The sequence below is a fragment of the Sinohyriopsis cumingii genome, chromosome 4, assembly GCF_028554795.1.
Source record: "Sinohyriopsis cumingii isolate HCF-2022 chromosome 4, ASM2855479v2, whole genome shotgun sequence".
Taxonomy (NCBI): domain Eukaryota; kingdom Metazoa; phylum Mollusca; class Bivalvia; order Unionida; family Unionidae; genus Sinohyriopsis; species Sinohyriopsis cumingii.
The window spans coordinates 32,694,618-32,719,431 of record NC_142964.1 but is presented as its reverse complement, the minus strand read 5'-3'; the positions used below and the strand labels follow the sequence as shown (position 1 = coordinate 32,719,431).

General features: G+C 35.3%; 1 protein-coding gene across 1 annotated transcript in view; it reads right to left on the bottom strand.

The window, feature by feature from the left end:
* The window catches only part of LOC149800900 (uncharacterized), a 163,781-nt gene extending 159,282 nt beyond the window's left edge, over positions 1-4,499 (bottom strand). The window contains exons 1-3 of the mRNA XM_089956750.1: positions 4,269-4,499; positions 3,253-3,390; positions 18-121 (exon numbers count right to left, since the gene is read on the bottom strand). Of these exons, the coding sequence (XP_089812876.1) occupies positions 18-121; positions 3,253-3,390; positions 4,269-4,499 (473 nt within the window). The remainder of the gene's footprint in view (positions 1-17; positions 122-3,252; positions 3,391-4,268) is intronic.
* Positions 4,500-24,814: the final 20,315 nt, after the last annotated feature.

Genomic DNA, 24,814 nt, shown 5'->3' with positions numbered 1-24,814 from the left:
TACTAAGTCAAAACTACCTAAGGAGATTAGGGAAGAAAGACTCTGGTATTCCTGGAGTTAGGGTGAAGTTCAGTTCCTTTTGTGTTTCATCCTCAGGTACATCAGCTGGCCAAAACTGTTCCTGAAAAAGAATTATTTACAAACTGTTATAAGTAGTTTTCTTCCATGGAATATTCACACTAGTAAACTAACAAAGCAAAAAACATACTGTGAATTTTTTTAATCTATTATATAACTTTAGACACCTTATCATTAATCTAGCTACTGCACAGGAAGACCACAATCCAACCCCAAATTCGTTTTCATTTCAATAAAGTAAAATCAGCAGGCACCACTCAGCATGAAAACCAAACTGGCAACATCTAATAAATGTTGTATCAGAACTCAAAGGAGTGAAAATAAACACTGAAGTAGCTGTACAAGATCACTATTTATAGATTTTGTGATTGTTAACTCTACGTATGCAATATAGTAGTAGGGTCATCACATTCCAATCAGCATAACTCTGTTGTCTTTCATCACATGACCATCTAATGCAATCGCAATACACACAGACTTGGAAAAATTACATCAGGGTGGTCAACGAAAACAATGTAGGACACATGGACCACAAATGTAAAGTTCACAGGCCATATATATATATATATATATATATATATATATATATATATATATATATATATATATATATATATATATATATATATATATATATATATATATATATATATATATAGTTTAATTACAGAACTGACTTTTTGTGCAAGTGCGGGCCATAAAACTTTACCAGTGGGACACATTTGGCCCATGCCTTCAGTTGTGCCTAGAAAATTTCATACGAGATGAACTATTACCAAATTCCATATGAACTATTTACAAATTCCATATGGACCATTTACAAATTCCATATGGTATATTTGCCAATTCCATATGGACTATTCACAAATTCCCTATGGAATATTGCCAAATTCCATATGGATTATTCACAAATTCCATATGGATTATTGCCAAATTCCATATGGAATTTTAATTTTATTCCATACAGACAACCTACAGATCTCATGGACTAATTTGCATATTCCATGAGATTTTCCATACGGAGAACATACAGAATCCATAACATTTCCATATGGATACACTGAAATCCATAAGAGTGCTTCAGCTATAGAATAAAAATGTCCATATGGATATTTCTGTAAAAGTACATAAGGATTCCATATCCAATCCATGTGGAAAATTTCATACGGGACAGTATGTGAAAGAGTACTGTGAATGACAAAAATATGCTTGCCCTGCGACCTTTTCCCTACTAATAACTTTGCCCTTTGAGCTATGGGCTTGTCTATTGTGTGATAAGGTCTAGACCTGGATAACATTTCATCAAAATATGATTGACTTACATTATCCCTTCTTGTGACCTTGACCTTGAGGCAGGGGGGTAATGGCTATGAATATGCAAGGCAATATAAAGTCAAGATATATAAAAGGATTTTTTAAAAAAGCTTTTATGAAATATCTTCGCTGGTTAAAAAGTCATAATCTTGACAAGAACAAACGGCACATAATTACAATTTTCCCATCATGACTTTGGTCTTCCTGTGGGGGTGGGGGGTGGCTAAGATATGACACACAGTATATACATGATGTATTATTGGTACCAATTTTATTCAAATATCTTCTGTGGATCAAAAGTCACACTCCAACGAATTATACAAGTACCTGAATTACATTCTTCCATGCCCTGAACTTGACCTAGATGTTGGAGGGGTAAATATGGCATGTGACATACCATGTACACATGATGTAAAGCTCCATTAAAATATCCTGAGTGCTTTGAAATTTATACATCAGAAAAGGACACAAGTCACAGAATTAGATTTGTCCTTGTCATGACCTTGATGTTGAAGCAGAGGACATGGCTATTATATATGACACAATGTCTATATATTATATATAACTGCCTAAAGATTAATTAAAATATTTTCATTGGTTAATAAAATTATATTTTTTCTCATTATAAACTTGGCCTTGAGACAAGTGGCCTGGTAATGGTATGCAACACTGTTTAGTCATGATATATATCAAGGCAAAGCTTCAAGAAAATCTCTCAAACTAACAAAACATTATAGGCCAGACACACAAATATTAATGGACAGATGGATCCATGAACAGACAATGACATAACATAACATGCCTGACATATAAGACATGCATGTAAAAACTTAAAGTGCTTTAACGATTGACTGTTCATGGAGATTCTTACAGAGCCATTGTTTATTTGTTTATGTAGAGATGGATACTGAAATAGTATTTATATGTCTATGTAGAGATGATTACTGCGATTGTATTTATATGTCTATGTAGAGATGATTACTGTGATTGTATGTATATGTCTATGTAGAGATGATTACTGAGATTGTATTTATATGTCTATGTAGAGATGATTACTGAGATTGTATTTATATGTCTATGTAGAGATATTACTGTGATTGTATTTATATGTCTATGTAGAGATGATTACTGAGATTGTATTTATATGTCTATGTAGAGATGATTACTGAGATTGTATTTATGTCTATGTAGAGATGATTACTGAGATTGTATTTATATGTCTATGTAGAGATGATTACTGAGATTGTATTTATATGTCTATGTAGAGATGATTACTGAGATTGTATTTATATGTCTATGTAGAGATGATTACTGAGATTGTATTTATATGTCTATGTAGAGATGATTACTGAGATTGTATTTATATGTCTATGTAGAGATGATTACTGAGATTGTATTTTATGTCTATGTAGAGATGATTACTGAGATTGTATTTATATGTCTATGTAGAGATAGTTAACAGAGATGGTTACTGAGCTAGTGTTTTATATGTTTCTGGAGAGATGGTTACTGAAATAGTATTTATATGTTTATGTAGAGATTGTTACTGAGCTAGTGCTTTGTGTGTTTATATGGAGATTATTAGTGACCTAGTGTTTTATATGTTTAAATTTGTAACTTTCATTATAAATAAAATCTCTCAATGTTTACATCCATGGATAAAGATATAACCACTATTCTTTTTTTCTCAGGACCATAAATGGAAACAATATTGAAATAGAAACAATATTGATATGTACACAATGTCACTATAATTAGCATTCATTATCATGAACCAAATATATATCAATTTATATATATAGAACAGAAATGCTACATGTCAGACTCTACCAATGGGATTTTTGTATTGACTGAACTCACCAGGTTAATAGTTGGTTTGTCTGGTAGGTTGTTGGTTAAAATGTAGAAACAGGTGTCTCCAGTGTGTTCATTCCATGGATCACGTGGGAACCTCAGTAGAACACCATGTTTCTCGAGAATTCGAAGATAATGATCCACCTGCATTATATAACAAAATTGCATGATATGCTGTATATCATAATATTTAAATATAACTGAATTTGATGAGAATACCATGCAGTGCTGAAAGTTGCAACCAAAATGGTCACTTTTACAACTAAAAATTCAGAAATGGGGTACAAAAATGGTCAACCAATTGCCCTCTTGTGTCATTCTGAATCATAATTTGGCAATTAGAAAACAATATCAACACTTTCTAATTACAATTAAATATATTTTGTTTTATGCTGAAACTTATGGCACATGCTGGAAACTCATAAGGCCATTGAGCTCCTTTCTAGTGGGAAAGCTCTAGGAACAGACTCCATTCCAGCTGAGATCTACAAGTCCAGTGGGTCTAAGCTAGTGGAAAGACTAACAGAGATGTTCTGTGGGATGTGGAAGCAGAAATGCATACCCCAGGAATTCAAAGATGCGTCCATCATCCACATTTACAAATGCAAAGGCAATCGCCAATCCTACGACAACCATAGAGGAATGTCTAAACTCTGCATCACAGGCAAGGTCCTCGCCAGGCTATTGCTGAACAGACTCACGTAACACCTTGATCATGGCATACTGCCAGAAAGGCAGTGTGGCTTCAGAAAGGACTAAGGCATTCGACACTGTCAGCCAGGAAGGCCTTTGGAAGATCATGGCTAAATTTGTATGCCCAGAAGTCTTCATTGAAATGGTGAGGCATTTTCATGATGGCATGCTAGCTAAAGTCCAGGACAAGGGTAACTATTCCAAACCCTTTGCAGTTACGAATGGTGTGAAACAAGAATGCATTTAGACCCACTCTCTTCAGTCTCATGTTCTCAGCAATGTTGATGGATGCTTTCAAGGACAGCAATGTTGGAGTAGGTCTCTGATACTGTCTGGATGGGAAGTCGTTCAACCTGAGGAGGCGCCAAGCCAAAACCAAAGTTCAAGTTGAGAACATTCATGATCTCCTGTTTGTAGATGACTGTGCCCTCATCTCCAGCATGGAGGCAGGCATGCAACAGAGCATGGACCATTTTTCCACAGTGTGCACCAGCTTCGGACTCACCATCTCTACCAGCAAGACCAAGGTTCTGCTCCTGGAGAAGATTACCTGGAGCCATCTATCTCTGTCAATGACCAAAGCTCAAAAATGTAGACAGGTTCACATACCTCGGCAGCACCCTTTCACAAGCAGTCCATGAAGACAATGAGGTCAACACCAGGATTGCCAGTGCCAGCATAGCATTTGTCAGACTTCACTCAAATGCCTGGGATAGGAGAGGCATCAAGCTTGCCACCAAACTCAAAGTCTCTGCAATGGTTGTTCTTACCACCTTCCTCGATGCTTGCGAGACACTGACTGTGTATAGTTGCCATGTTAAAAAACTGAACCACTTCCAAATGAGCTCCCTGAGAAAACTACTGAAAATCAGATGGCAGGACAAGATACTGAACACAGAGGTGCACCCTCAGGCCAGCATGACAAGCATCCACACCATGCTGTGCAAGGCACAACTCCAATGGGCTGGCCATGTTGTCTGTAAACTGTTAGAATACCTACCTAAGAAGGTCTTCTATGCATAGCTACAGCAAGGCAAGAGATCTCACGGTGGTGCAAAAAAGGAGGTACAAGGACGCCCTCAAGGCCTCGCTGAAAAACTTAGGCATTGATACCGACAGCTGGAGAGTGTCGCTGCTAATAGATCTGCTTGGCGCAGTCAAGTCAATGCTGGTGCAGCAGCCTTTGAGCAGAAAAGACTGGAGGATGCAGCTGAGAAATGTGATCTGCACAAATGAAGGAACAGTAGTTCAACAACTCCCAGTCAGCAACCTGTACATCCATGTCCCCACTTCAACAGACTCTTCCAAGCCTGGATCGGTCTGATCAGCCATTTCCGGACCTACCCCCAGTGAATCGATGACATTGAATGGTCTTCATTGACAACGATGGACAAACATCATCATCATCATTATGGCACATGCAACTTATTTCATAGCATAATCTCTTTTCTATCTGATGCTGCTGTTTCCTGCACAGTGCATGTTTCCTCTGACCCTTCCCACTCTGTTTTCAAAATCTGGACAGATATGTTGCTGCATGAAGTCAGAGCACATTCCATAATGAAAATATGGAATTCACTGGAACCAAAGAGTAGTGACAGGGTGCTGTCCATTAAAAGCATGGCTAGCAAACAAGCAACATGGTCTTGAAACCATCATGCCTGATATCAATAAGTGTGTATCATTTCAGACATAAGATTTAACACACACCTACATAACTGTCCAAATATCCAAAACACAGCGGGAAAGGTCACAGAAAACGTAGACAAGTTCCTATATTACCATAAGGAAAATTGCCATCTTTACACTGACTAGACTGGTATAGTCTCTTTAAAGTGCCCAGTCTCATACACAGTCTATGCAAAATCAGCCTCTGTTAATAGTACAGATGTAGAAATATTTAGGCATGGAGATATATATGGAAAATTAGTTTGCTACACAATTATTTTGAGTTCAACAACAGTAAATACTTGCTTATCAGTTGAGTCCAACTGCAAACTGCACTGACCCATATCTGCCATGTTATAAATTGTACCAACTGATCTGGCTCTGTGCAGTTAACATAGACCCTGATCTGCTGGAACATTATGTCTAACCATTCCTGGATATATACTGCTTGCAGTTGGACTTGACATATAAATGAGCATATATGGTACCTTAAATACAGAAATGGCTAGGCCTTTACATATATGAGCTACCTACAGAAGAAAATATTTTGAAAGCTAAAGCCCCGTATCAATGAATTAAAGCCAGTATTTTGCAAGATGGTTTAGAGTAACTCCATGTAGTTAACTTGACTGGCTGGCATGAGGATGAAGAAGATGATGACAGCTAACAGTTGTGGCAGATAGATCTGGATATATTATTACAAAATAACAACATAATATTATTAATCCTTATTTTGCCATAACATTACTTTCTCTCTTCATTGCTTCCCCCCACTCAATTAATGTCTGCTCTCAATGTCTAAGCAGTGTTGCACCTAGGCTCCCAAGGGCTGGGGACATTGAATCCCCATGTTCTATAAAATTGGGGGACACGTACAATTTCCAAAGGACACACAAAAACTGAAGATATTACTCAGTGACCAACCATTTAATTTCTGAAGAACAGGGAAAAAGCATGAGAGTTTGCTTGAAAAATAGTCTTGCTTTGATTTATAGAAAGAAAAATGAACAAATTCTATCTATTACATTAGCTATGGGGAAAATATTATCTTGAGATAAAAGGAAAGACAATATATTCTAACTTAAAAGAAAATCCCAGGATTCAATTCAATGGTTGATCCGTTAACACACAATTGGTAGTAACAATCTGAGAGACACTTCCAGCTTTTACCTTTTGCCAATTTAAACTCTGTCATCATCTTATTCCTAAGACACCTATATTGCCTTTATAACAGTTTATTAAGTGTTCTAGCAACCCATTTACATGTTTGAAAATCTGGTTCACCTGAAAATGGCAGAATCTTCCATGCCCTTATCTAACTTTAACATTCACTCATTACCTTCCAGTATTTACTATAATAATTCCCAGATTTTCTTAATTATATTTCTTTTTTCAAATTAAAAATTCATTCAATAAATGTCATACTATGTTTTTCTACAAGTTTTTTGTCACATAAATATAGTCCATTTTTCAAAAATTCAACCTCCAAAATATGTTTCACCTGCAGCTATTGGTAACTTTACACTGCAACTCTGTGAACTACTACAAACCTTGAATGTTTTGAATGCAAAAATGCTGTTTTAAAAATGAAAATAAACTGGCACCTAAAAGCTTCTATTAGCTTTAGAGACTTTGAAAATTGCTAAAGCCAACACAGATGTGCACTAAAGAAAAGTATGTGGACTCATTTTTTAACCCTTACAAATAAGTGCAGCCATTGGGTGCACAGTAGTCAATATTTGGGGGACACAAGACAAAACATATGCAAAACCTGCAGTACTGTGTTCATGATACGACAATGTCAAAGGTGATCAAATTAATATGGCTTTCTGACCTAAAATTTGAAATGGACACTAAAATTATCAAAATTGCAGGGCAACTACCTCATGGCAACTAAAGTTTAACAGGTACTTGGAGCATGGCTACAAAACATTTTATTTAGATTATTTGTAATATACAATATTTGTGTATGTGAGAGTGTGTGATTTAGATTTATAACGTAGCTTTAACAATTTTCCAGTCATACTGCTACGATGTCTGCAGTGCAGCTGTTTAAAGTGATGCCTAGCACTGGGGCATCATGCCACAGACATGTAGCATCATGTCCACACCCAGTCACATTATCCTGACACCAGAATGACCAGTCCTAATGTTAACCTCTTAATGCTGAGTGCCCAGCAAGGTAGCTGCAAGTAAAATTCTTATAAGTCTTTGGTATGACCCAGCTGGGGTTCAAACCATGACCTCCCACATCTGAGGCAGATGCTTTAACCACTTATGCCCCATAAATGCATTTATATTTCATTCCAAATGAACACAATGAAACAAAATGAATGGAAGCAATAAATGCAAACTAAGAATGCAATTTTGACACCAAATATAAAAACAACTGGTGATAGCTGAAATGCAAACATGAATGAAATCTAATGGAATGCAAACAAAATGGATTCCAAATGCATGAAGTGAAAATAAAATGCTAACAAAATGCTGATTTGGTATAATTATCAGTTTCAGAGTTTACCAGTCATTACCAGCCAATTCCCCTATGTATGTTACTTCTCTTTACCCTTGAATCCAACAGTCTAAATGTTTACATCCCTGAGGAAGGTTACACATTATTACATACTTTATAAATATCATAGACTTACAGACTCCGATGTAAAAATTCCTTCCAGATCCTTTTTGGTCCAGTAAGAGATGTCTGTCCCCAGACATCTAATTGGGGCCTTCTTTGGGGCTGGTGTAGTCATCAGCTTGTGTAGCACAGTCTCAAGCTGCTGGAAATCTTTTATCCCTGGACGGCCTTCCACATGTGGGTAGTAGAGCACTTTGCCCTAGAACAGTTAAGTTCTGGAAACTTAGATGACAGAATGCAATTTGCTTGGAAATCACAAAGCTTTCATATAATTTATTTGTAAATTTGGCAACACAGTTTTAAAATTTAGAGGGACACTTTCACATATTTTAATAAATTTACCATTATCATTTAATCTTCCAAGTTAGGTGGATTGGTTTTTCATTTGCACTTTCATCTAATCAATGTCTTTATCATGCCAAGGCAATAGCAGCCATGTGCCTTTCCCAACTACCAACTGTATGTACTCACATATAAGTCAAGTCAAAAAGCAAACAACAAAGATCCTGATTTGCCTTAGCATTATGCACCTGCAGACCAGGGTATATGTTGTTTATTCTCCTGATTACTCCTAACAAAATACACAGACCCAAATCTGCCAACACATTATGCAAAGGCAGATATGGGTCTGTACAGTTTGCAGTTGGGATTGACTTATAAGCAGGTATATACAGTACCAAAACTGAACCTGCAATCCTTGAGTTATGAGTTAGACACTTTCCCAACAAAGATTTTTCTCTTAATCAATCAGCTGAGAATGTTAGAAAATTTGCCTAAAATAGAAAATAAAATGCCAAATACCTCAAGGTCTTCCTGTTTGGCTTATGCTCTTTTAAAACCTTTGACTTAAATAGTGCTCTCTGGAGAGGATCTCCTTAAACTGACACTGAACAATGACTCTACTTGCTGATGCCAACAATCAATATATAGCCCTGTTAGTCACAATCATTAGGTGGGTTGAACAAAGAGGGGCCATAACACTCTGATGAGACAATAATTGATGATATACATGATAAAATCCCTGAAAATGTTCAGTTCACAATTCAATTTATGTAATGTGTAGATATAGTAAATGAAATAAAAATGTTAAATCCTTAGAAATCAACTGGAGTGGATCAAATAGGTGCATTCATCTTTTAAAAAATATGCTGATCATGTTCCATCTCTTACCTATATAATTAATCAAAGCATTGCTAAGGCAATCTTCCCATTTCAACTGAAGGCTGCCAAGGTTATGCCTGTTTACAAAAAGGGTTCAAATTCAAATCCAGATAATTATAGACCAATATATATTCTGCCAATCATATCCAAACTGTTTGAAAGACATGTATCCAAACATCACAAAAGTTACATTTTAAAGTACTATTTAATACACCTATCCCAATTAGGATTTAAAAAGAAACACTCCTGTCAGTCTGTGTTAAGAAAATTCATTGATGACTGGTTACTTGCCATAGACAATAGAGTATTGATTGGAATTATATATCTTGATTTTAAGATTACTTTGGTCTAGTTGACCATAATATACCTGCATGGAAACTTGAAAAGTACAAATGTTCTCACTTAACACTCTCATCATACCTATTTTACAGAAGCCAGCTACTTGCCATGGGTAACATTAAATCAGAACTGATGTACATCAACAAAGGAGTTCCACAGGGATCTATTGTAGGGCCTGTATTATTCATATATCCATCAACAAATGAGTTCCACTGGGATATATTCAAGGGCCTGTTTTATTGATATGTCTATCAACAAATGAGTTCTATGGGGATCTATTTTAAGGCCTTTATTATTCATATGTCCATCAACAAATGAGTTCCACAGGGGGCTATTTTAGAACCTGTATTATTCATGTGTCCATCAACAAATGAGTCCCACAGGGATATATTCTATGGCCTGTATTATTCATATTGTTGACTTGCAGCTGTATGTACAACATTCAGAAACTGATCTATATGCTGATGATACTAATTTGCACAAGCCTGATTCTAAAACTAAAGTATTAAACAATAGCGTGAAGATTTATATTCAGTTGAAAACTGGTACTCACTCAATAACATGTTTATCTGCTAAAAACCAAGGCAATGTGGCTTGGAACTAGGCAAAGATTATCGGTAAACTTAATCTGAATACTGAACAGTGAAGATAATTGATTTGAAAATGTTGACATAGAAAAATTTTGGGAGTTCACCTTGATAAGAATTTAGACTGGTGCAAGTAAGTGAAACATGTTTGCTCTGTTGTAGGCTCCAGAATTTATCTTTCACAGAGGATAAAAAAGTTATCTACCAGTCAGCTATCAAAAATTATTCTGCCCTGCAATCATTCTTCCTCTTTTAGACTACTGCTGCACAATTTGGGGATACAAATGGTACCAATATTGAAACAATCCACACACTTCAAAAAAAAGGGCAGCAAGAATTATCCTAGATTTACCATTTCATAACACCTTCCAAAATTATATTTTTGGAATTGAAATGGTTGAAATTTAAATGCAAATTAGCCTACCACAAGTTGTTATTAATGTTCAAAGTTAAAAAATGAACATTGCCCTACCTACCTACCTACCTACCTGCCTACCTACCTACCTATTGTTCGTTCGTTCATTCGTTCGACAATATTTCTCAAAAAGTGTGTCTATCTTTTGTATTAAAAAAAACATCAAATTTGGATCAAGCAATAAAACTAGAATGTATTCAATTCAACACACAAATTAGTGATGTAGTACACAATGTGTGAAGTGGTACACGTGTAAAGCGAATGGAAACCATGTGGAATATGTTTTTGATGATCTCTGTAATTTATCCTGAAATTAATGTTGCTCTATGAGGAAAAAATAAACAAAGTACACTGTTATGAAGAGATATTTATTCACAGTAAATCTCAGCATGATTATAAATTGAGTATTCATCACTATAACCTACCAACCCACCCCACCCCCTTTTGCCTTTACTTCGATTCCTTTATTGGTTTTGGCTTTTTTTTATTGGTCCCTCGATAATTCACACCTCACTTATAGTGTGGTCGATGTTTCTGGACCCCGATGTGCACGAGTTATTGAGGGAGAGCTGTATATCTTCTAAGGGCAATCACTCTTTCATTATTCTATCCAAATTTACTATAATAATAAATATCTATTCTCTGGTAATTCAGACTTTAACTCTTCTTTTTTTTTGCAAAACAGAAATAAAGTAAAGGTAAATACAAATATAAGAATCGATCTGGTAACACATTTTGATGCAGCAAAATCCAAGACATGAAGCAATATCACACATCAAAAAAATACAGTGTAAATAATTAACAAAAGAAAACTAAGCATTTGAAGCACACATGTCTGTGCTTATTGTTCATATGAAAGGAAAAAAGAGCTAAACACATTTGGAATCAAAAGCAATTATAAACAATAAATAATATTAACCCATATGATAAAAAGAGAAAGACTTCATTTAAAAAATATGCCCATCTAGAATGATGTCTACTTAAGAACTTTTGAAATCTATTCTTATCAGTGCTACAATTTCTTTATGGTCCAAAAGCATTATAGAAAAACTGAAGTTGGTTTGAGTTCGACAGTACTGTAAACACATTACTGGCTAAAGAGAAATAACAGCAAAGTGCCTTTGAATAGGACACACCTAAGCATCTAACCCAGGCTGGCCTGGGTGGGTGTTGAACCCATATTTTATACACATTTTGCAAATAAACTGAGAAATTAGTTTAATTTAATTGTGGAATTCCTGAGGATGGTGAACCAGATGCTTTTATTGGGCAACCAGATTTTTTCAGTTTGGTTTCCCAGTGGACAATCATGCTTTTCTGAAAAGTTTAGCACCAATGAAAAGTGAAAGAATATGTCAATAACTGGAGGCTATAACTTCACTAAATAATGATGTAAAGTGCTAAGAATCAAGGTCAGCCAAGGCCACATCAAAATCAAGCTGTGTAATCTGGGCCTAATCCATTACAATAAACAAAAATGTTTTTGTGAAGATATTAAAGTGGGTGGTCTGAAAGTCAGGGCATTCCACTAAACAATGATGCAGGACGCTGACAATCAAACTCCTAACAGCTTTTATAATTATCAAGTTGCATAATAAATCTGGTTAAAATATAATGATGACTAGAAATGGAAGCAAAAAAAAAAAACTAACTGACTGACTTCACCCACCACCCAATTTTATAGGACTCCATTCAGGATTTTGAAACATCTGTTGTCATCTACGCAGCCCCCTGAATCATTATGCCAAATGTAATTACACTCCTTTAATCAGGTTAGGTGGAGTTCACATGATGACTGGAAATGGAAGCCATACTAAATACCTCCTTGACTTAACCTACCACACCCACCATGATTTTATGGGATTTCATTCAGGATTTGAAACATCTGTTGTCATCTATGCATCCTCTTGAATCAACATGCCAAATGTAATTACCCTCCAGATTCATCATGCCAAATGTAATTACCTATCAGATTCATCATGCCAAATGTAATTACCCTCCTGAATCTTCATGACAAACATAATTACCCTCCTTTAATCACAGTAGGTGGAGTTCACATTACGGGAAAGAATTCATATTACAGTAGCTATAAAAATATAACCTATGACCCACGCTCCCTTCTCCCTTGGGGATATATACAGTATTCAAAACATTAGTTGCCATTTATTTATCCTCTTTAACATCATACCAAAAATATTATCCCTCTCCTCAGTTGGTGTTTATGGAGGTCAGGTAACAAGGATAATAGTAACGATGGATGCAGAGATGCATGAACACATGGACAAATAAATATGACCTGCATACTGAATATATCAGTAAATGTGCATATGTAATTAAGTGAATTATGTAAAAATTGATTTTCATAGGTCTAAAAATAAGGTGCTATAAATATAAATATAAATCAGACAAGGTCCCATCAATACCAAACTGCATGCCAAATTAAGGGAGTTATCGTTCTGAAACAGAGGTAAGTGATTCTGAGAATCAGGGGCAAAAACTCTGCTAAATAATGGTAAAATCTAATACAACCAAGACCTCATCAAGATCAAGTTACATATCAAATTTGGTTGAAATGCACAAGTAATTAAACTTTTTATAAAGAAAAAAGGTGGAGGTATCTAAAAAGGAAGGTCTACAAAAACATTTGAAGGCTGACAATCAATCGCAGCCACAGTCTTTTCTATATAACCTGCACACCAAAGATAGCTAAACTGCAAAATTAAGAAAGGAGTCACTGATTGGAAATGAAAGTAGATGGGCTTAAGACTCCAATTAATAACTGTGTAGAATGCTGATAATCAAACCCTGCAAATGTCTCATCATGAAAGTGGGTGGATCTGACAATCAGGGTTTATAAGTCCATTCAATAACAACATAAAATGGTGACAATCAAATTCAGGCTAGGTCTCACAAATAACAAGCTGATTACCAAAGTTGGTTTAAATCCACTGATAATTAAGGTAGTCATCATTCAGAAACACAAGTGGGGTGGGTGAACAAAATAATGGACAAATGGAAAGCTGGACAGGAGCAATTTTTTAATTGCCCCATTTTCTACAAAAAACTGGGAACAATATATGTGGAGCTTCCAAGGTCTTTCTTGAAAAGAAATTGCATGGTAAATTTCAAAGAAAAATGTGAGAGAATTCTACACAAAATGTAATTTAGCTATACATGCTAATCCAGATTATTGGAAAAAAGGATTCAACGAAATTCTGTCCTTTCAGACTAAGATTCTATACAATTTTTAAAATTAAAATTATATGACTGACAGTTATTTGTAGAATCTTGAAATCAACCTCTGATTCCTTTAGCTAAATGATAGTGTGATGTATTACATGGTAAAACAAAATGCACTGCTCAGCAGACTAAAGAAAGAATTTTTTTTTACAAAAATGTTGTGCAAATAATACTTTAGTTATTTCCCAAGAGCTTGATAAAAAATATTCAAATATTTTCTGAATATTTTTGTGAAAAGCATGAAATTTTAAGTAGAAAACGTTCAAATGTTTAAACACTATTATTAAACTGTAGTATAAACTTCAATAGCATACCCATAAGTTCATAATTTCCATGAACTTGTCAACAGTCTGGTAGGCATCTGTATCTGAGAAAGCCGACACAATTTCATCTGGAATGTGTTTTCCACCTATGAGTGTCTCAAGAGGGAGCAGGGGAAATTTGACTGTATCCATCATTTTTCCACTGATTTGGAGTTCCTCCTGGTAATGCAAGCACAGTGAATGGAAATGTTTGTAATATGACTCAATACTCTGTTTCAGAATATCTGTTACCACATCTGATGATACTGCCTGATCCTTCCCTGTTTGGATACACTGGAATGAAAGAAAAAACAACCAATCCATAACAACTGCTTTACAATGGAAGGTCTGGTAAGGAAATTAATATTATCAATACAAATAAACCCATATGTCAGCTTCTCTTAACCAATATCTTTGAGTGAACCATTTCAGAAAATTAGACATGAATACAAAGTAAACTAACATACAACACTCACTCACTATAATCCCCTTCATTACACTGTCATTCCTGTCATAAAATTTTATGGTCATAGATCCCATACAGTAGTAGACTTACATGTATCATGTATTTTATTATAAGGCAGTATAATCAATGAATCCAATGGACCACATTATCACAAAGTAGTCCCATATATTTGAATTATTATGTTAAAAAGGCAATAAAATGACAACGGTTATCAATGCCATTATTTACTTTAGCCAAGTAATAACAAAGTTTGAGCAGGGTGACTTTTACAGACAGGACGGGGGTATAGAAACTGTTACCTATCAAAGGGAGATAACAGGAAGCTAATCACGATGGGTTGCTTCACTTTGATGATCATACACACAACATAATGTCAAGTTACAGGATAGTACTGTGGAGCAGTAGATTTGATAATTATGTTGTAGATACATTGAAAATATATTCCTGCCAGCTCCTGTCAGTAATACAAACAATAGTTCACTTTTCAAAATCATCTTACAATGTACTTTGAATAGTTAAGCATTAATATTAGTTTACATTTTTTATCTAAAACAAACTACTATCAAAGTTTCTCTATTGTGAAAAGAGCTTGCTATGTAGATGCTCTAAAAAAATAACCTCACTTGAGCAGAGGTCTGTGCCCTGCTGAACAAGTTAATCATCCCTGTAATATACTAGGATGGCCACCTTTCTTATATGTCCCCTTCCCTACTGGATAAGAAGGGTCCACTGTATTCCAAAATGCTATGGAAGCCATGAACATAAATACCTTATAAAAAAGGACATGTTATATTGAGGCAATGATAATGAATGACCACCGTATGATACCTGTGGACAGAGGAGGGTCACCATGGTATCTGGACTGTCTTGTAGAGGCTCAAACATTCTCTTTCCTATGTGATAAAACCTTTCGCCAGCTGCAACAACTTCCTGATCATGAAAATTCATCATTGCCAGTGCCCAGTTATGTCTACAAGATAAAGATATGCTCATAAAGAAAAATTAAAAGAACATTATAGTGACAGAGTATTACATTACCTAAGTTCAAGGATTTTTAACTTCTTAGCTGTAAGAATGTTTACTGGAGTCAAACTGCATTTACTGCAAAGCTTTGAAGAAATTATAATGACATTACTATATTTTACCTCAATGAAGCACTAAGGAATTAACTCTTTGTGGGACTGGACATATGGTGATATAACTGCAACATCATTTTGTTGTTATATAATAAAAGGATATGAAAAATCATTCAAATTAAATAAATAATACTTAGGTAAACAAAAATGATTAAGTTAAGAAAAAAGTATATAATACAAAGGAGAATCATTCTAACTTTTATCACAGTCATTTTACATTCATGATTTACAGTATCATCAAAAAAGATCACTTTGCTCAACACTTGACATCAATTTTGACAGTATAAGCTCATTCACTAGCCAATTTCCTTAATTAATATATTATATTATTATTATTATTATTATTATTATTATTATTATTATTATTATTATTATTATTATCCTATTCAGCAGCTTTAATAGAACACTAGGATAGTACATGTACAATTTGTGTACTCTACTGAATATGAAGCACTACACAGGAGCTTGCAATACTCAAGACACATAAATAATGTTTGTGGGATACCATGGGTTTAACCAGAAAAAATAATAGGTTTATTGCTTTATTTCATTTGATTCTGATCAATATACCTAAAAGTTTAATCCATACTGAGACAAAGCATACATGTAGATATAATTCAGTGGATAAAATCATAACAATTATGCCTAACTGTAATGGATGGCCTGTATGATGCAGTACTGTGAATGCCAGAATTGTGATGGTTGGCCTGTATGATGCAGTACTGTGAATGCCAAAATTATACTGGTTGACCTGTATGATGCTGTACTGTGAATGCCAGAACTGTGATGGTTGGCCTGTATGATGCAGTACTGTGAATGCCAGAATTATACTGGTTGACCTGTATGATGCTGTATTGTGAATGAAAGAACTGTGATGGTTGGCCTGTATGATGCTGTACTGTGAATGCCAAAATTATACTGGTTGACCTGTATGATGCTGTACTGTGAATGCCAGAATTGTGATGGTCGGCCTGTATGATGCTGTACTGTGAATGCCAGAATTGTGATGGTTGGCCTGTATGATGCTGTATTGTGAATGCCAGAATTGTGATGGTTGGCCTGTATGATGCAGTACTGTGAATGCCAAAATTATACTGGTTGACCTGTATGATGCTGTATTGTGAATGCCAGAATTGTGATGGTTGGCCTGTATGATGCTGTACTGTGAATGCCAGAATTGTGATGGTTGGCCTGTATGATGCTGTACTGTGAATGCCAGAATTGTGGTGGTTGGCCTGTATGATGCAGTACTGTGAATGCCAGAATTGTGATGGTTGGCCTGTATGATGCAGTACTGTGAATGCCAAAATTATGCTGGTTGACCTGAATGATGCTGTATTGTGAATGCCAGAATTGTGATGGTTGGCCTGTATGATGCTGTACTGTGAATGCCAGAATTGTGATGGTTGGCCTGTATGATGCAGTACTGTGAATGCCAGAATTATACTGGTTGACCTGTATGATGCTGTATTGTGAATGAAAGAACTGTGATGGTTGGCCTGTATGATGCTGTACTGTGAATGCCAAAATTATACTGGTTGACCTGTATGATGCTGTATTGTGAATGCCAGAATTGTGATGGTTGGCCTGTATGATGCTGTACTGTAAATGCCAGAATTGTGATGGTTGGCCTGTATGATGCTGTACTGTGAATGCCAGAATTGTGATGGTTGGCCTGTATGATGCAGTACTGTGAATGCCAGAATTATGATGGTTGGCCTGTATGATGCTGTATTGTGAATGCCAGAATTGTGATGGTTGGCCTGTATGATGCAGTACTGTGAATGCCAAAATTATACTGGTTGACCTGAATGATGCTGTATTGTGAATGCCAGAATTGTGATGGTTGGCCTGTATGATGCAGTACTGTGAATGCCAGAATTGTGATGGTTGGCCTGTATGATGCAGTACTGTGAATGCCAAAATTATGCTGGTTGACCTGTATGATGCTGTATTGTGAATGCCAGAATTGTGATGGTTGGCCTGTATGATGCTGTACTGTGAATGCCAAAATTATACTGGTTGACCTGTATGATGCTGTACTGTGAATGCCAGAATTGTGATGGTTGGCCTGTATGATGCTGTACTGTAAATGCCAGAATTGTGATGGTTGGCCTGTATAATGCTGTACTGTGAATGCCAAAATTATACTGGTTGACCTGTATAATGCTGTACTGTGAATGCCAGAACTGTGATGGTTGGCCTGTATGATGCAGTACTGTGAATGCCAGAATTGTGATGGTTGGCCTGTATGATGCTGTATTGTGAATGCCAGAATTGTGATGGTTGGCCTGTATGATGCTGTACTGTGAATGCCAGAATTGTGATGGTTGGCCTGTATGATGCAGTACTGTGAATGCCAGAATTGTGATGGTTGGCCTGTATGATGCTGTATTGTGAATGCCAGAATTGTGATGGTTGGCCTGTATGATGCTGTACTGTGAATGCCAGAACTGTGATGGTTGGCCTGTATGATGCAGTACTGTGAATGCCAAAATTATACTGGTTGACCTGTATGATGCTTTATTGTGAATGCCAGAATTGTGATGGTTGGCCTGTATGATGCTGTACTGTGAATGCCAGAATTGTGATGGTTGACCTGTATGATGCTGTACTGTGAATGCCAGAATTGTGATGGTTGGCCTGTATGATGCAGTACTGTGAATGCCAAAATTATACTGGTTGACCTGTATGATGCTGTATTGTGAATGCCAGAATTGTGATGGTTGGCCTGTATGATGCTGTACTGTGAATGCCAAAATTATACTGGCTGACCTGTATGATGCTGTACTGTGAATGCCAGAATTGTGATGGTTGGCCTGTATGATGCTGTACTGTAAATGCCAGAATTGTGATGGTTGGCCTGTATAATGCTGTACTGTGAATGCCAGAACTGTGATGGTTGGCCTGTATGATGCAGTACTGTGAATGCCAGAATTGTGATGGTTGGCCTGTATGATGCTGTATTGTGAATGCCAGAATTGTGATGGTTGGCCTGTATGATGCTGTACTGTGAATGCCAGAATTGTGATGGTTGGCCTGTATGATGCAGTACTGTGAATGCCAGAATTGTGATGGTTGGCCTGTATGATGCTGTATTGTGAATGCCAGAATTGTGATGGTTGGCCTGTATGATGCTGTACTGTGAATGCCAGAACTGTGATGGTTGGCCTGTATGATGCAGTACTGTGAATGCCAAAATTATACTGGTTGACCTGTATGATGCTTTATTGTGAATGCCAGAATTGTGATGGTTGGCCTGTATGATGCTGTACTGTGAATGCCAGAATTGTGATGGTTGACCTGTATGATGCTGTACTGTGAATGCCAGAATTGTGATGGTTGGCCTGTATGATGCAGTACTGTGAATGCCAAAATTATACTGGTTGACCTGTATGATGCTGTATTGTGAATGCCAGAATTGTGATGGTTGGCCTGTATGATGCTGTACTGTGAATGCCAAAATTATACTGGCTGACCTGTATGATGCAGTACTGTGAATGCCAAACTGTATGAAGTTAAGTACCAACACCAATGTCATTTTGCACAAACATGTACCCACAAAAATAAATAATTTCATGTATTTGAAAATTTCACCAGACAAAACATATTTTTCTCACTATATCTAGTAAAACAAATCTATTATTTTTAACCAGCCCACTTTCTGAACTTTCAAATAACTCCTTTGCCTATTGTTAAATAACATTTGATGACAATACATTTTACCTATCTATTGTTTATGAATAATTGATGACATACTACATTTTGCCTATTGTTCATGAACAATTGATGACAAACTACATTTTCCTCTGTATTTCTATGTAATGGCCCTAATCTTTTAACAGATATTTGAATGAATCTAACACAATAAAAAGCCAACTAATCTAATATTTTTTTGTCGTACTGAGAACTCATTTTTTTCAAAAGTGAAATACTTAAACACTTTTAACATGACTAATTATGATTAAGGAGCTATTATGGCACAGTGGTAAAGTTTAAAGTGGAAAGTTCGATCTTCATTTCTTGTGCTGTTAAGTGCTAGCTGGCACAGTGGTGAAGCACTCCCTTTTCATGTTTTGTTGGGTAAATGCCAGCTGACACAGTGGTAAAGCACTCCATTTTCATGTTTTGTGTGGGTAAATGCCAGCTGGCACAGTGATAAAGCACTCCATTTTCATGTCTTGTGTGGGTGAATGCCAGCTGGTACAGTGGTAAAGCACTCCCTTTTCATGTTTTGTGTGGGTAAATGCCAGCTGGCACAGTGGTAAAGCACTCCCTTTTCATGTCTTGTGTGGGGAAAATGCTAGCTGGAACAGTGGTATAGTGCTCCTTGTTCATGTCAGGTAATGATATATGCTAGATGGCACATTGACAAAGTGCTCCCTTTAATGTCTTGTGTAGATATTTCCTTATACAATGGTAAAGTGCTCCGCTATTGTGTTATTTAAATGATAGATGGTAGAGTAGTAACATGCTTCCCTTCATGTCTTATGCTGCTAAATGCTAGCTGACACAGTGCCAAGCACTTCTTTTTCATGTCTTGTGTTGGTAAATGCTAGCTGACACAGTGCCAAGCACTTCTTTTTCATGTCTTGTGTTGGTAAATGCTAGCCGACACAGTACCAAGCACTTCTTTTTCATGTCTTGTGTTGGTAAATGCCACAGTGGTAAAGTGCTCTCATGTCATGTCTTGTGTTGGTACATGCTAGCTGACACAGTGGTAAAGTGCTCTCTTGTCATGCCTTGTGCTGCTAAATCCTAGCTAGCGCAGTGGACTTGCAGTTAATTGACTTGTTTGTGAGTAAAGTATATATAATAATGTTATTATAGCAAGATGAATTCTGTGAGAAAGTGGGGCATCAAATTACACAGTTGTTAACTTCTATCTCTTATTAATGAATGAAAACAGAAATTCTTGTACAATTTTATTAATCACATGAACAGTCTTGTGATGAAAGGTAGTAAAGTCAACAGGAAGTAAAGAGACTGGGAAATCAAACACATGTTGTAAATCTATCATGTTACAGAAAACAGATGTGATCTCAATAATTTTGTCATATTGAAAAAAATACACTCATCTACATACCCTTTCCTTTGTGCTTTTGATAGGGGAACTCAGTGATCTTGAACCAATACAAATTTAATGAATTTTGTTTTATAGTCTATTAGTGACATATATTTCTATGTAAATATTTCTAAAGACCCTTACCTGGTAACAGATATGAGAAAGACCCTTACCTGGTGACAGATATGAGAAAGACCCTTACCTGGTGACAGATATGAGAAAGACCCTTACCTGGTGACAGATATGAGAAAATGCACAACAACCAATATAAGTTTAAGTAATTTTGGATTGTGTGGACCATTATCTATATCATGTGGTGCATTATCTATATCATGTGGACCATTATCTATATCATGTGGACTATTATCTATATCATGTGGACCATTATCTATATCATGCACCTACAGAAATGGGTTTATGTTGTTAACAATATCATATAAAATTGTTGCATGCAAATAACACAGAGCCTGATCTGTCAAACATAATGCAACATAAAAACTGAGCTATGTCTATGTTGGTGAGATCTCCCAGAAATGAAAGATCGTTCTGAAGACTGTTCAAGCAGTATCACATGTAATATGTGGCTTGCAGAGTGGCAAAAATCTCCTTCCCAAACATGACTGATGCTTTCTTCCTCTTCAAGGACTACTAGACTGCCTAACTGAATTCTGTATGTTTGGAGAACTACTTTTGAAGTAAACAGACAACAATCTGAATTTTGTGTGGTTAGATAAATAATTTCCAAGTCAATGGGAAAGATGCAGAAATTCATTCTAAAAATCTTAAAACTATGTACTGCAATTACAGATTCCAATTAGGCATAGATTCCACCTAAACTTCTTAATAATTATCATAATTATCATAATTTTATAATTGTCTTTTGATATGTCATTAACATCATGAAGAGTGAAAAATATTTTATTTTAGAAGAAGAAGCTTTACTTAGTAACCAGTATGTATTTAAGGTATTTTAAGTACATTTTCAAGACATTTTCAAGATGAGGAAGAGGATACATACTTGATAGAAGATAACATATACCAGATAGAAAATGACACATACCTGACTGAAGATTACATATACCTGAAGAAGAGGACATGTACTTTATAGAAGAGGACACATACCTGATAGAAGTGGACACATACCTGATAGAAGATACATACCTGTTAGAAGTGGACACATACCTGACATAAGAGAATACATACATGATATTAAGTGGACACATACCTTATATTAGAGGAAAAATACCTGATAGAAGTGGACATATATGAGATAGAAGAAGATGCATACCTGATAGAAGTGGACACATACCTGACAGAAGAGAACACATACATGATATTAAGTGGACACATACATGATAGAAGAGGATACATACCTGATTTAAGATTACATATACCTGATGAAGATGACATGTACCTAACAGAAGAGGACGCATACCTGATAAAAGAGGACACATACCTGATAAAAGAGGATACATACCTCATAGAAGAGGATACATACATGATAGGTGTGGACACATACATGATATTAAGTGGACACATACCTGATAGAAAAGGATGCATACATGATAGAAGAGGATACATACCTGATTGAAGATTACATATACCTGATGAAGAGGACATGTACCTAACAGAAGAAGACACATACCTCAATGAAGAGAACACATACCTGATAGAAGTGGACACATACCTGACAGAAGAGAACACATACCTGATAATAAAGGAGGCATACATGATAGAAGTGGACACATACTTGACAGAGGAGAACACATACATGATAGAAAAGAACTCATACCTGATAGAAAAGGATGCATACATGATTGAAGTGGACACATACCTAACAGAAGAGAACACATACCTGAGAGATGCTTTAAGATACATCTTCAATCGTGTGAATCCTTTTAAGAGAAGTGCAGTGACAACCTGTGTTTTGACCTTGGTTATTTTTTCACTCCAATCAGTTGCCTCCTCATCAGTTATTCCAAGAAGAATAAATATTGTTTCTGGATGCTAAAAAATAATAGGAATAAGTGTGAATGCCTCTAATTTCATTGTTTTCTATTACCAGCAAATATTTAAGTATTTGATCATTAAGTAAAGGTATTAAACTATAAAAGAAAAGTATTAAGTACTAAACTATAACAAGAATGGATTAAGTATTAAACAATAATAACAAGAAAGTAGCTGGTATCACATTGCAATAAGGAAGTATAAAATTATAAACTGTTGCAGGAAAGTATCATGTAATAAACTAAAACAGGGAAGTATTAAGAATTAAATTAAATATCATACTGTAACAGGAAAATATTAAGGAATAAACTGTATTAAAATAGTAATAAGTATTAAGTTATTCCTGAAAAGTATTAAGCATTAAACTAACAAGAAAGTAGTATTAGACTGTAACAGGAAAGTATTAAATAATAAACTGCAACAGGAAAGTATCAGGTATTAGACTGTAACAGGAAAGTATTAAATAACAAACTGCAACAGGAAAGTATTAAATAATAAACTGCAACAGGAAAGTATTAAATAATAAGCTGCAACAGGAAAGTATCAGGTGTTAGACTGTAACAGGAAAGTATTAAATAATAAACTGCAACAGGAAAGTATTAAATAATAAACTGCAACAGGAAAGTATCAGGTGGTAGACTGTAACAGGAAAGTATTAGATAATAAACTGCAACAGGAAAGTATTAAATAATAAACTGCAACAGGAAAGTATCAAGTAATGAACTGTAACTGGAAGACATTAAAAATTAAACTGAAACAGAAAGTATTAAGTATTCAACTAATAAAGAAAAGTATGAAGTATTAAGGTATAGCAGAAAAGTATAAAGTATTACATTCTCACAGCACAGTATAAGGTATTAAAATGTAATAGTTGGGGATACCGAGTTGTTATGTATATTTAATTTGTATTATTTGTTAGTTATTTTATTTTTATTTTTTTATTTCATTATATTTATAAGCTATTAATAATGTAACAGTGTATGTTGTACTTGACCTTGTCCAAAATCAAGTTCATTTTCTTCTCCACCTGAATCATTGATTTTGGTTTTGAAGTAAATATGTTTATCTCAATAAAAGTCTTGAACTTTGGAAATCCCCTATGAATTGGAAATCCCCTATGAACTGCTGGGTCTACTGTTGTTTACTACACATTTTGTGTTATAATTTTAGTAATAAATTTCTAATTAAAACTAAGATTTTATCTTATGAACTTTCTAGAAGGTTATTTTCCATTAGGTAATGGTTTGTTTTAGAAAATGCTAATTGTGACCTAAGGTCAAGTAGAAAACAAAATAATTTTGTTACTGAAATGATTGTTCATTTGTGCTTTAAGATCTAGCAGAATCAAATGTATTATGTTGTGACCAGTAATTCATTTGTGCTGGAATTTATTTCTTGAAATTATTTAATTCATGTTATTATTACTCTGAAAATACAGAGTGCTCATAAAAATAGTATTCTTGGACAGAGACATTCACTGGAATTTATAGTGAATTCCAACCTGGAATTATATCACTGTGATTCAACAAAAGACTGTTGGTACAACACCATGATACAGGCCACCACAGGCACATCAACACATTCAGCATTGGATTTCATTTGGATTTGGACAAAATATTATTCAGGACTAATTATTATGACTTGTTCCTGTAATTCTATGATTATTTGGGATTTAATCTGCAATACAGTAAATTCCTTTTTATATCTTTGCTTTGTATTCTAGTGAAATAAATTAATTGTTGAATTTTACAAAGCTTGTTGCTTCTCACTCTTTTCTATTACTTATTTTCTGACCATAGAGTCATAATAAAATATAGGTGTTAGTGTCAATAATCCAACCCTACACTTCTTCTT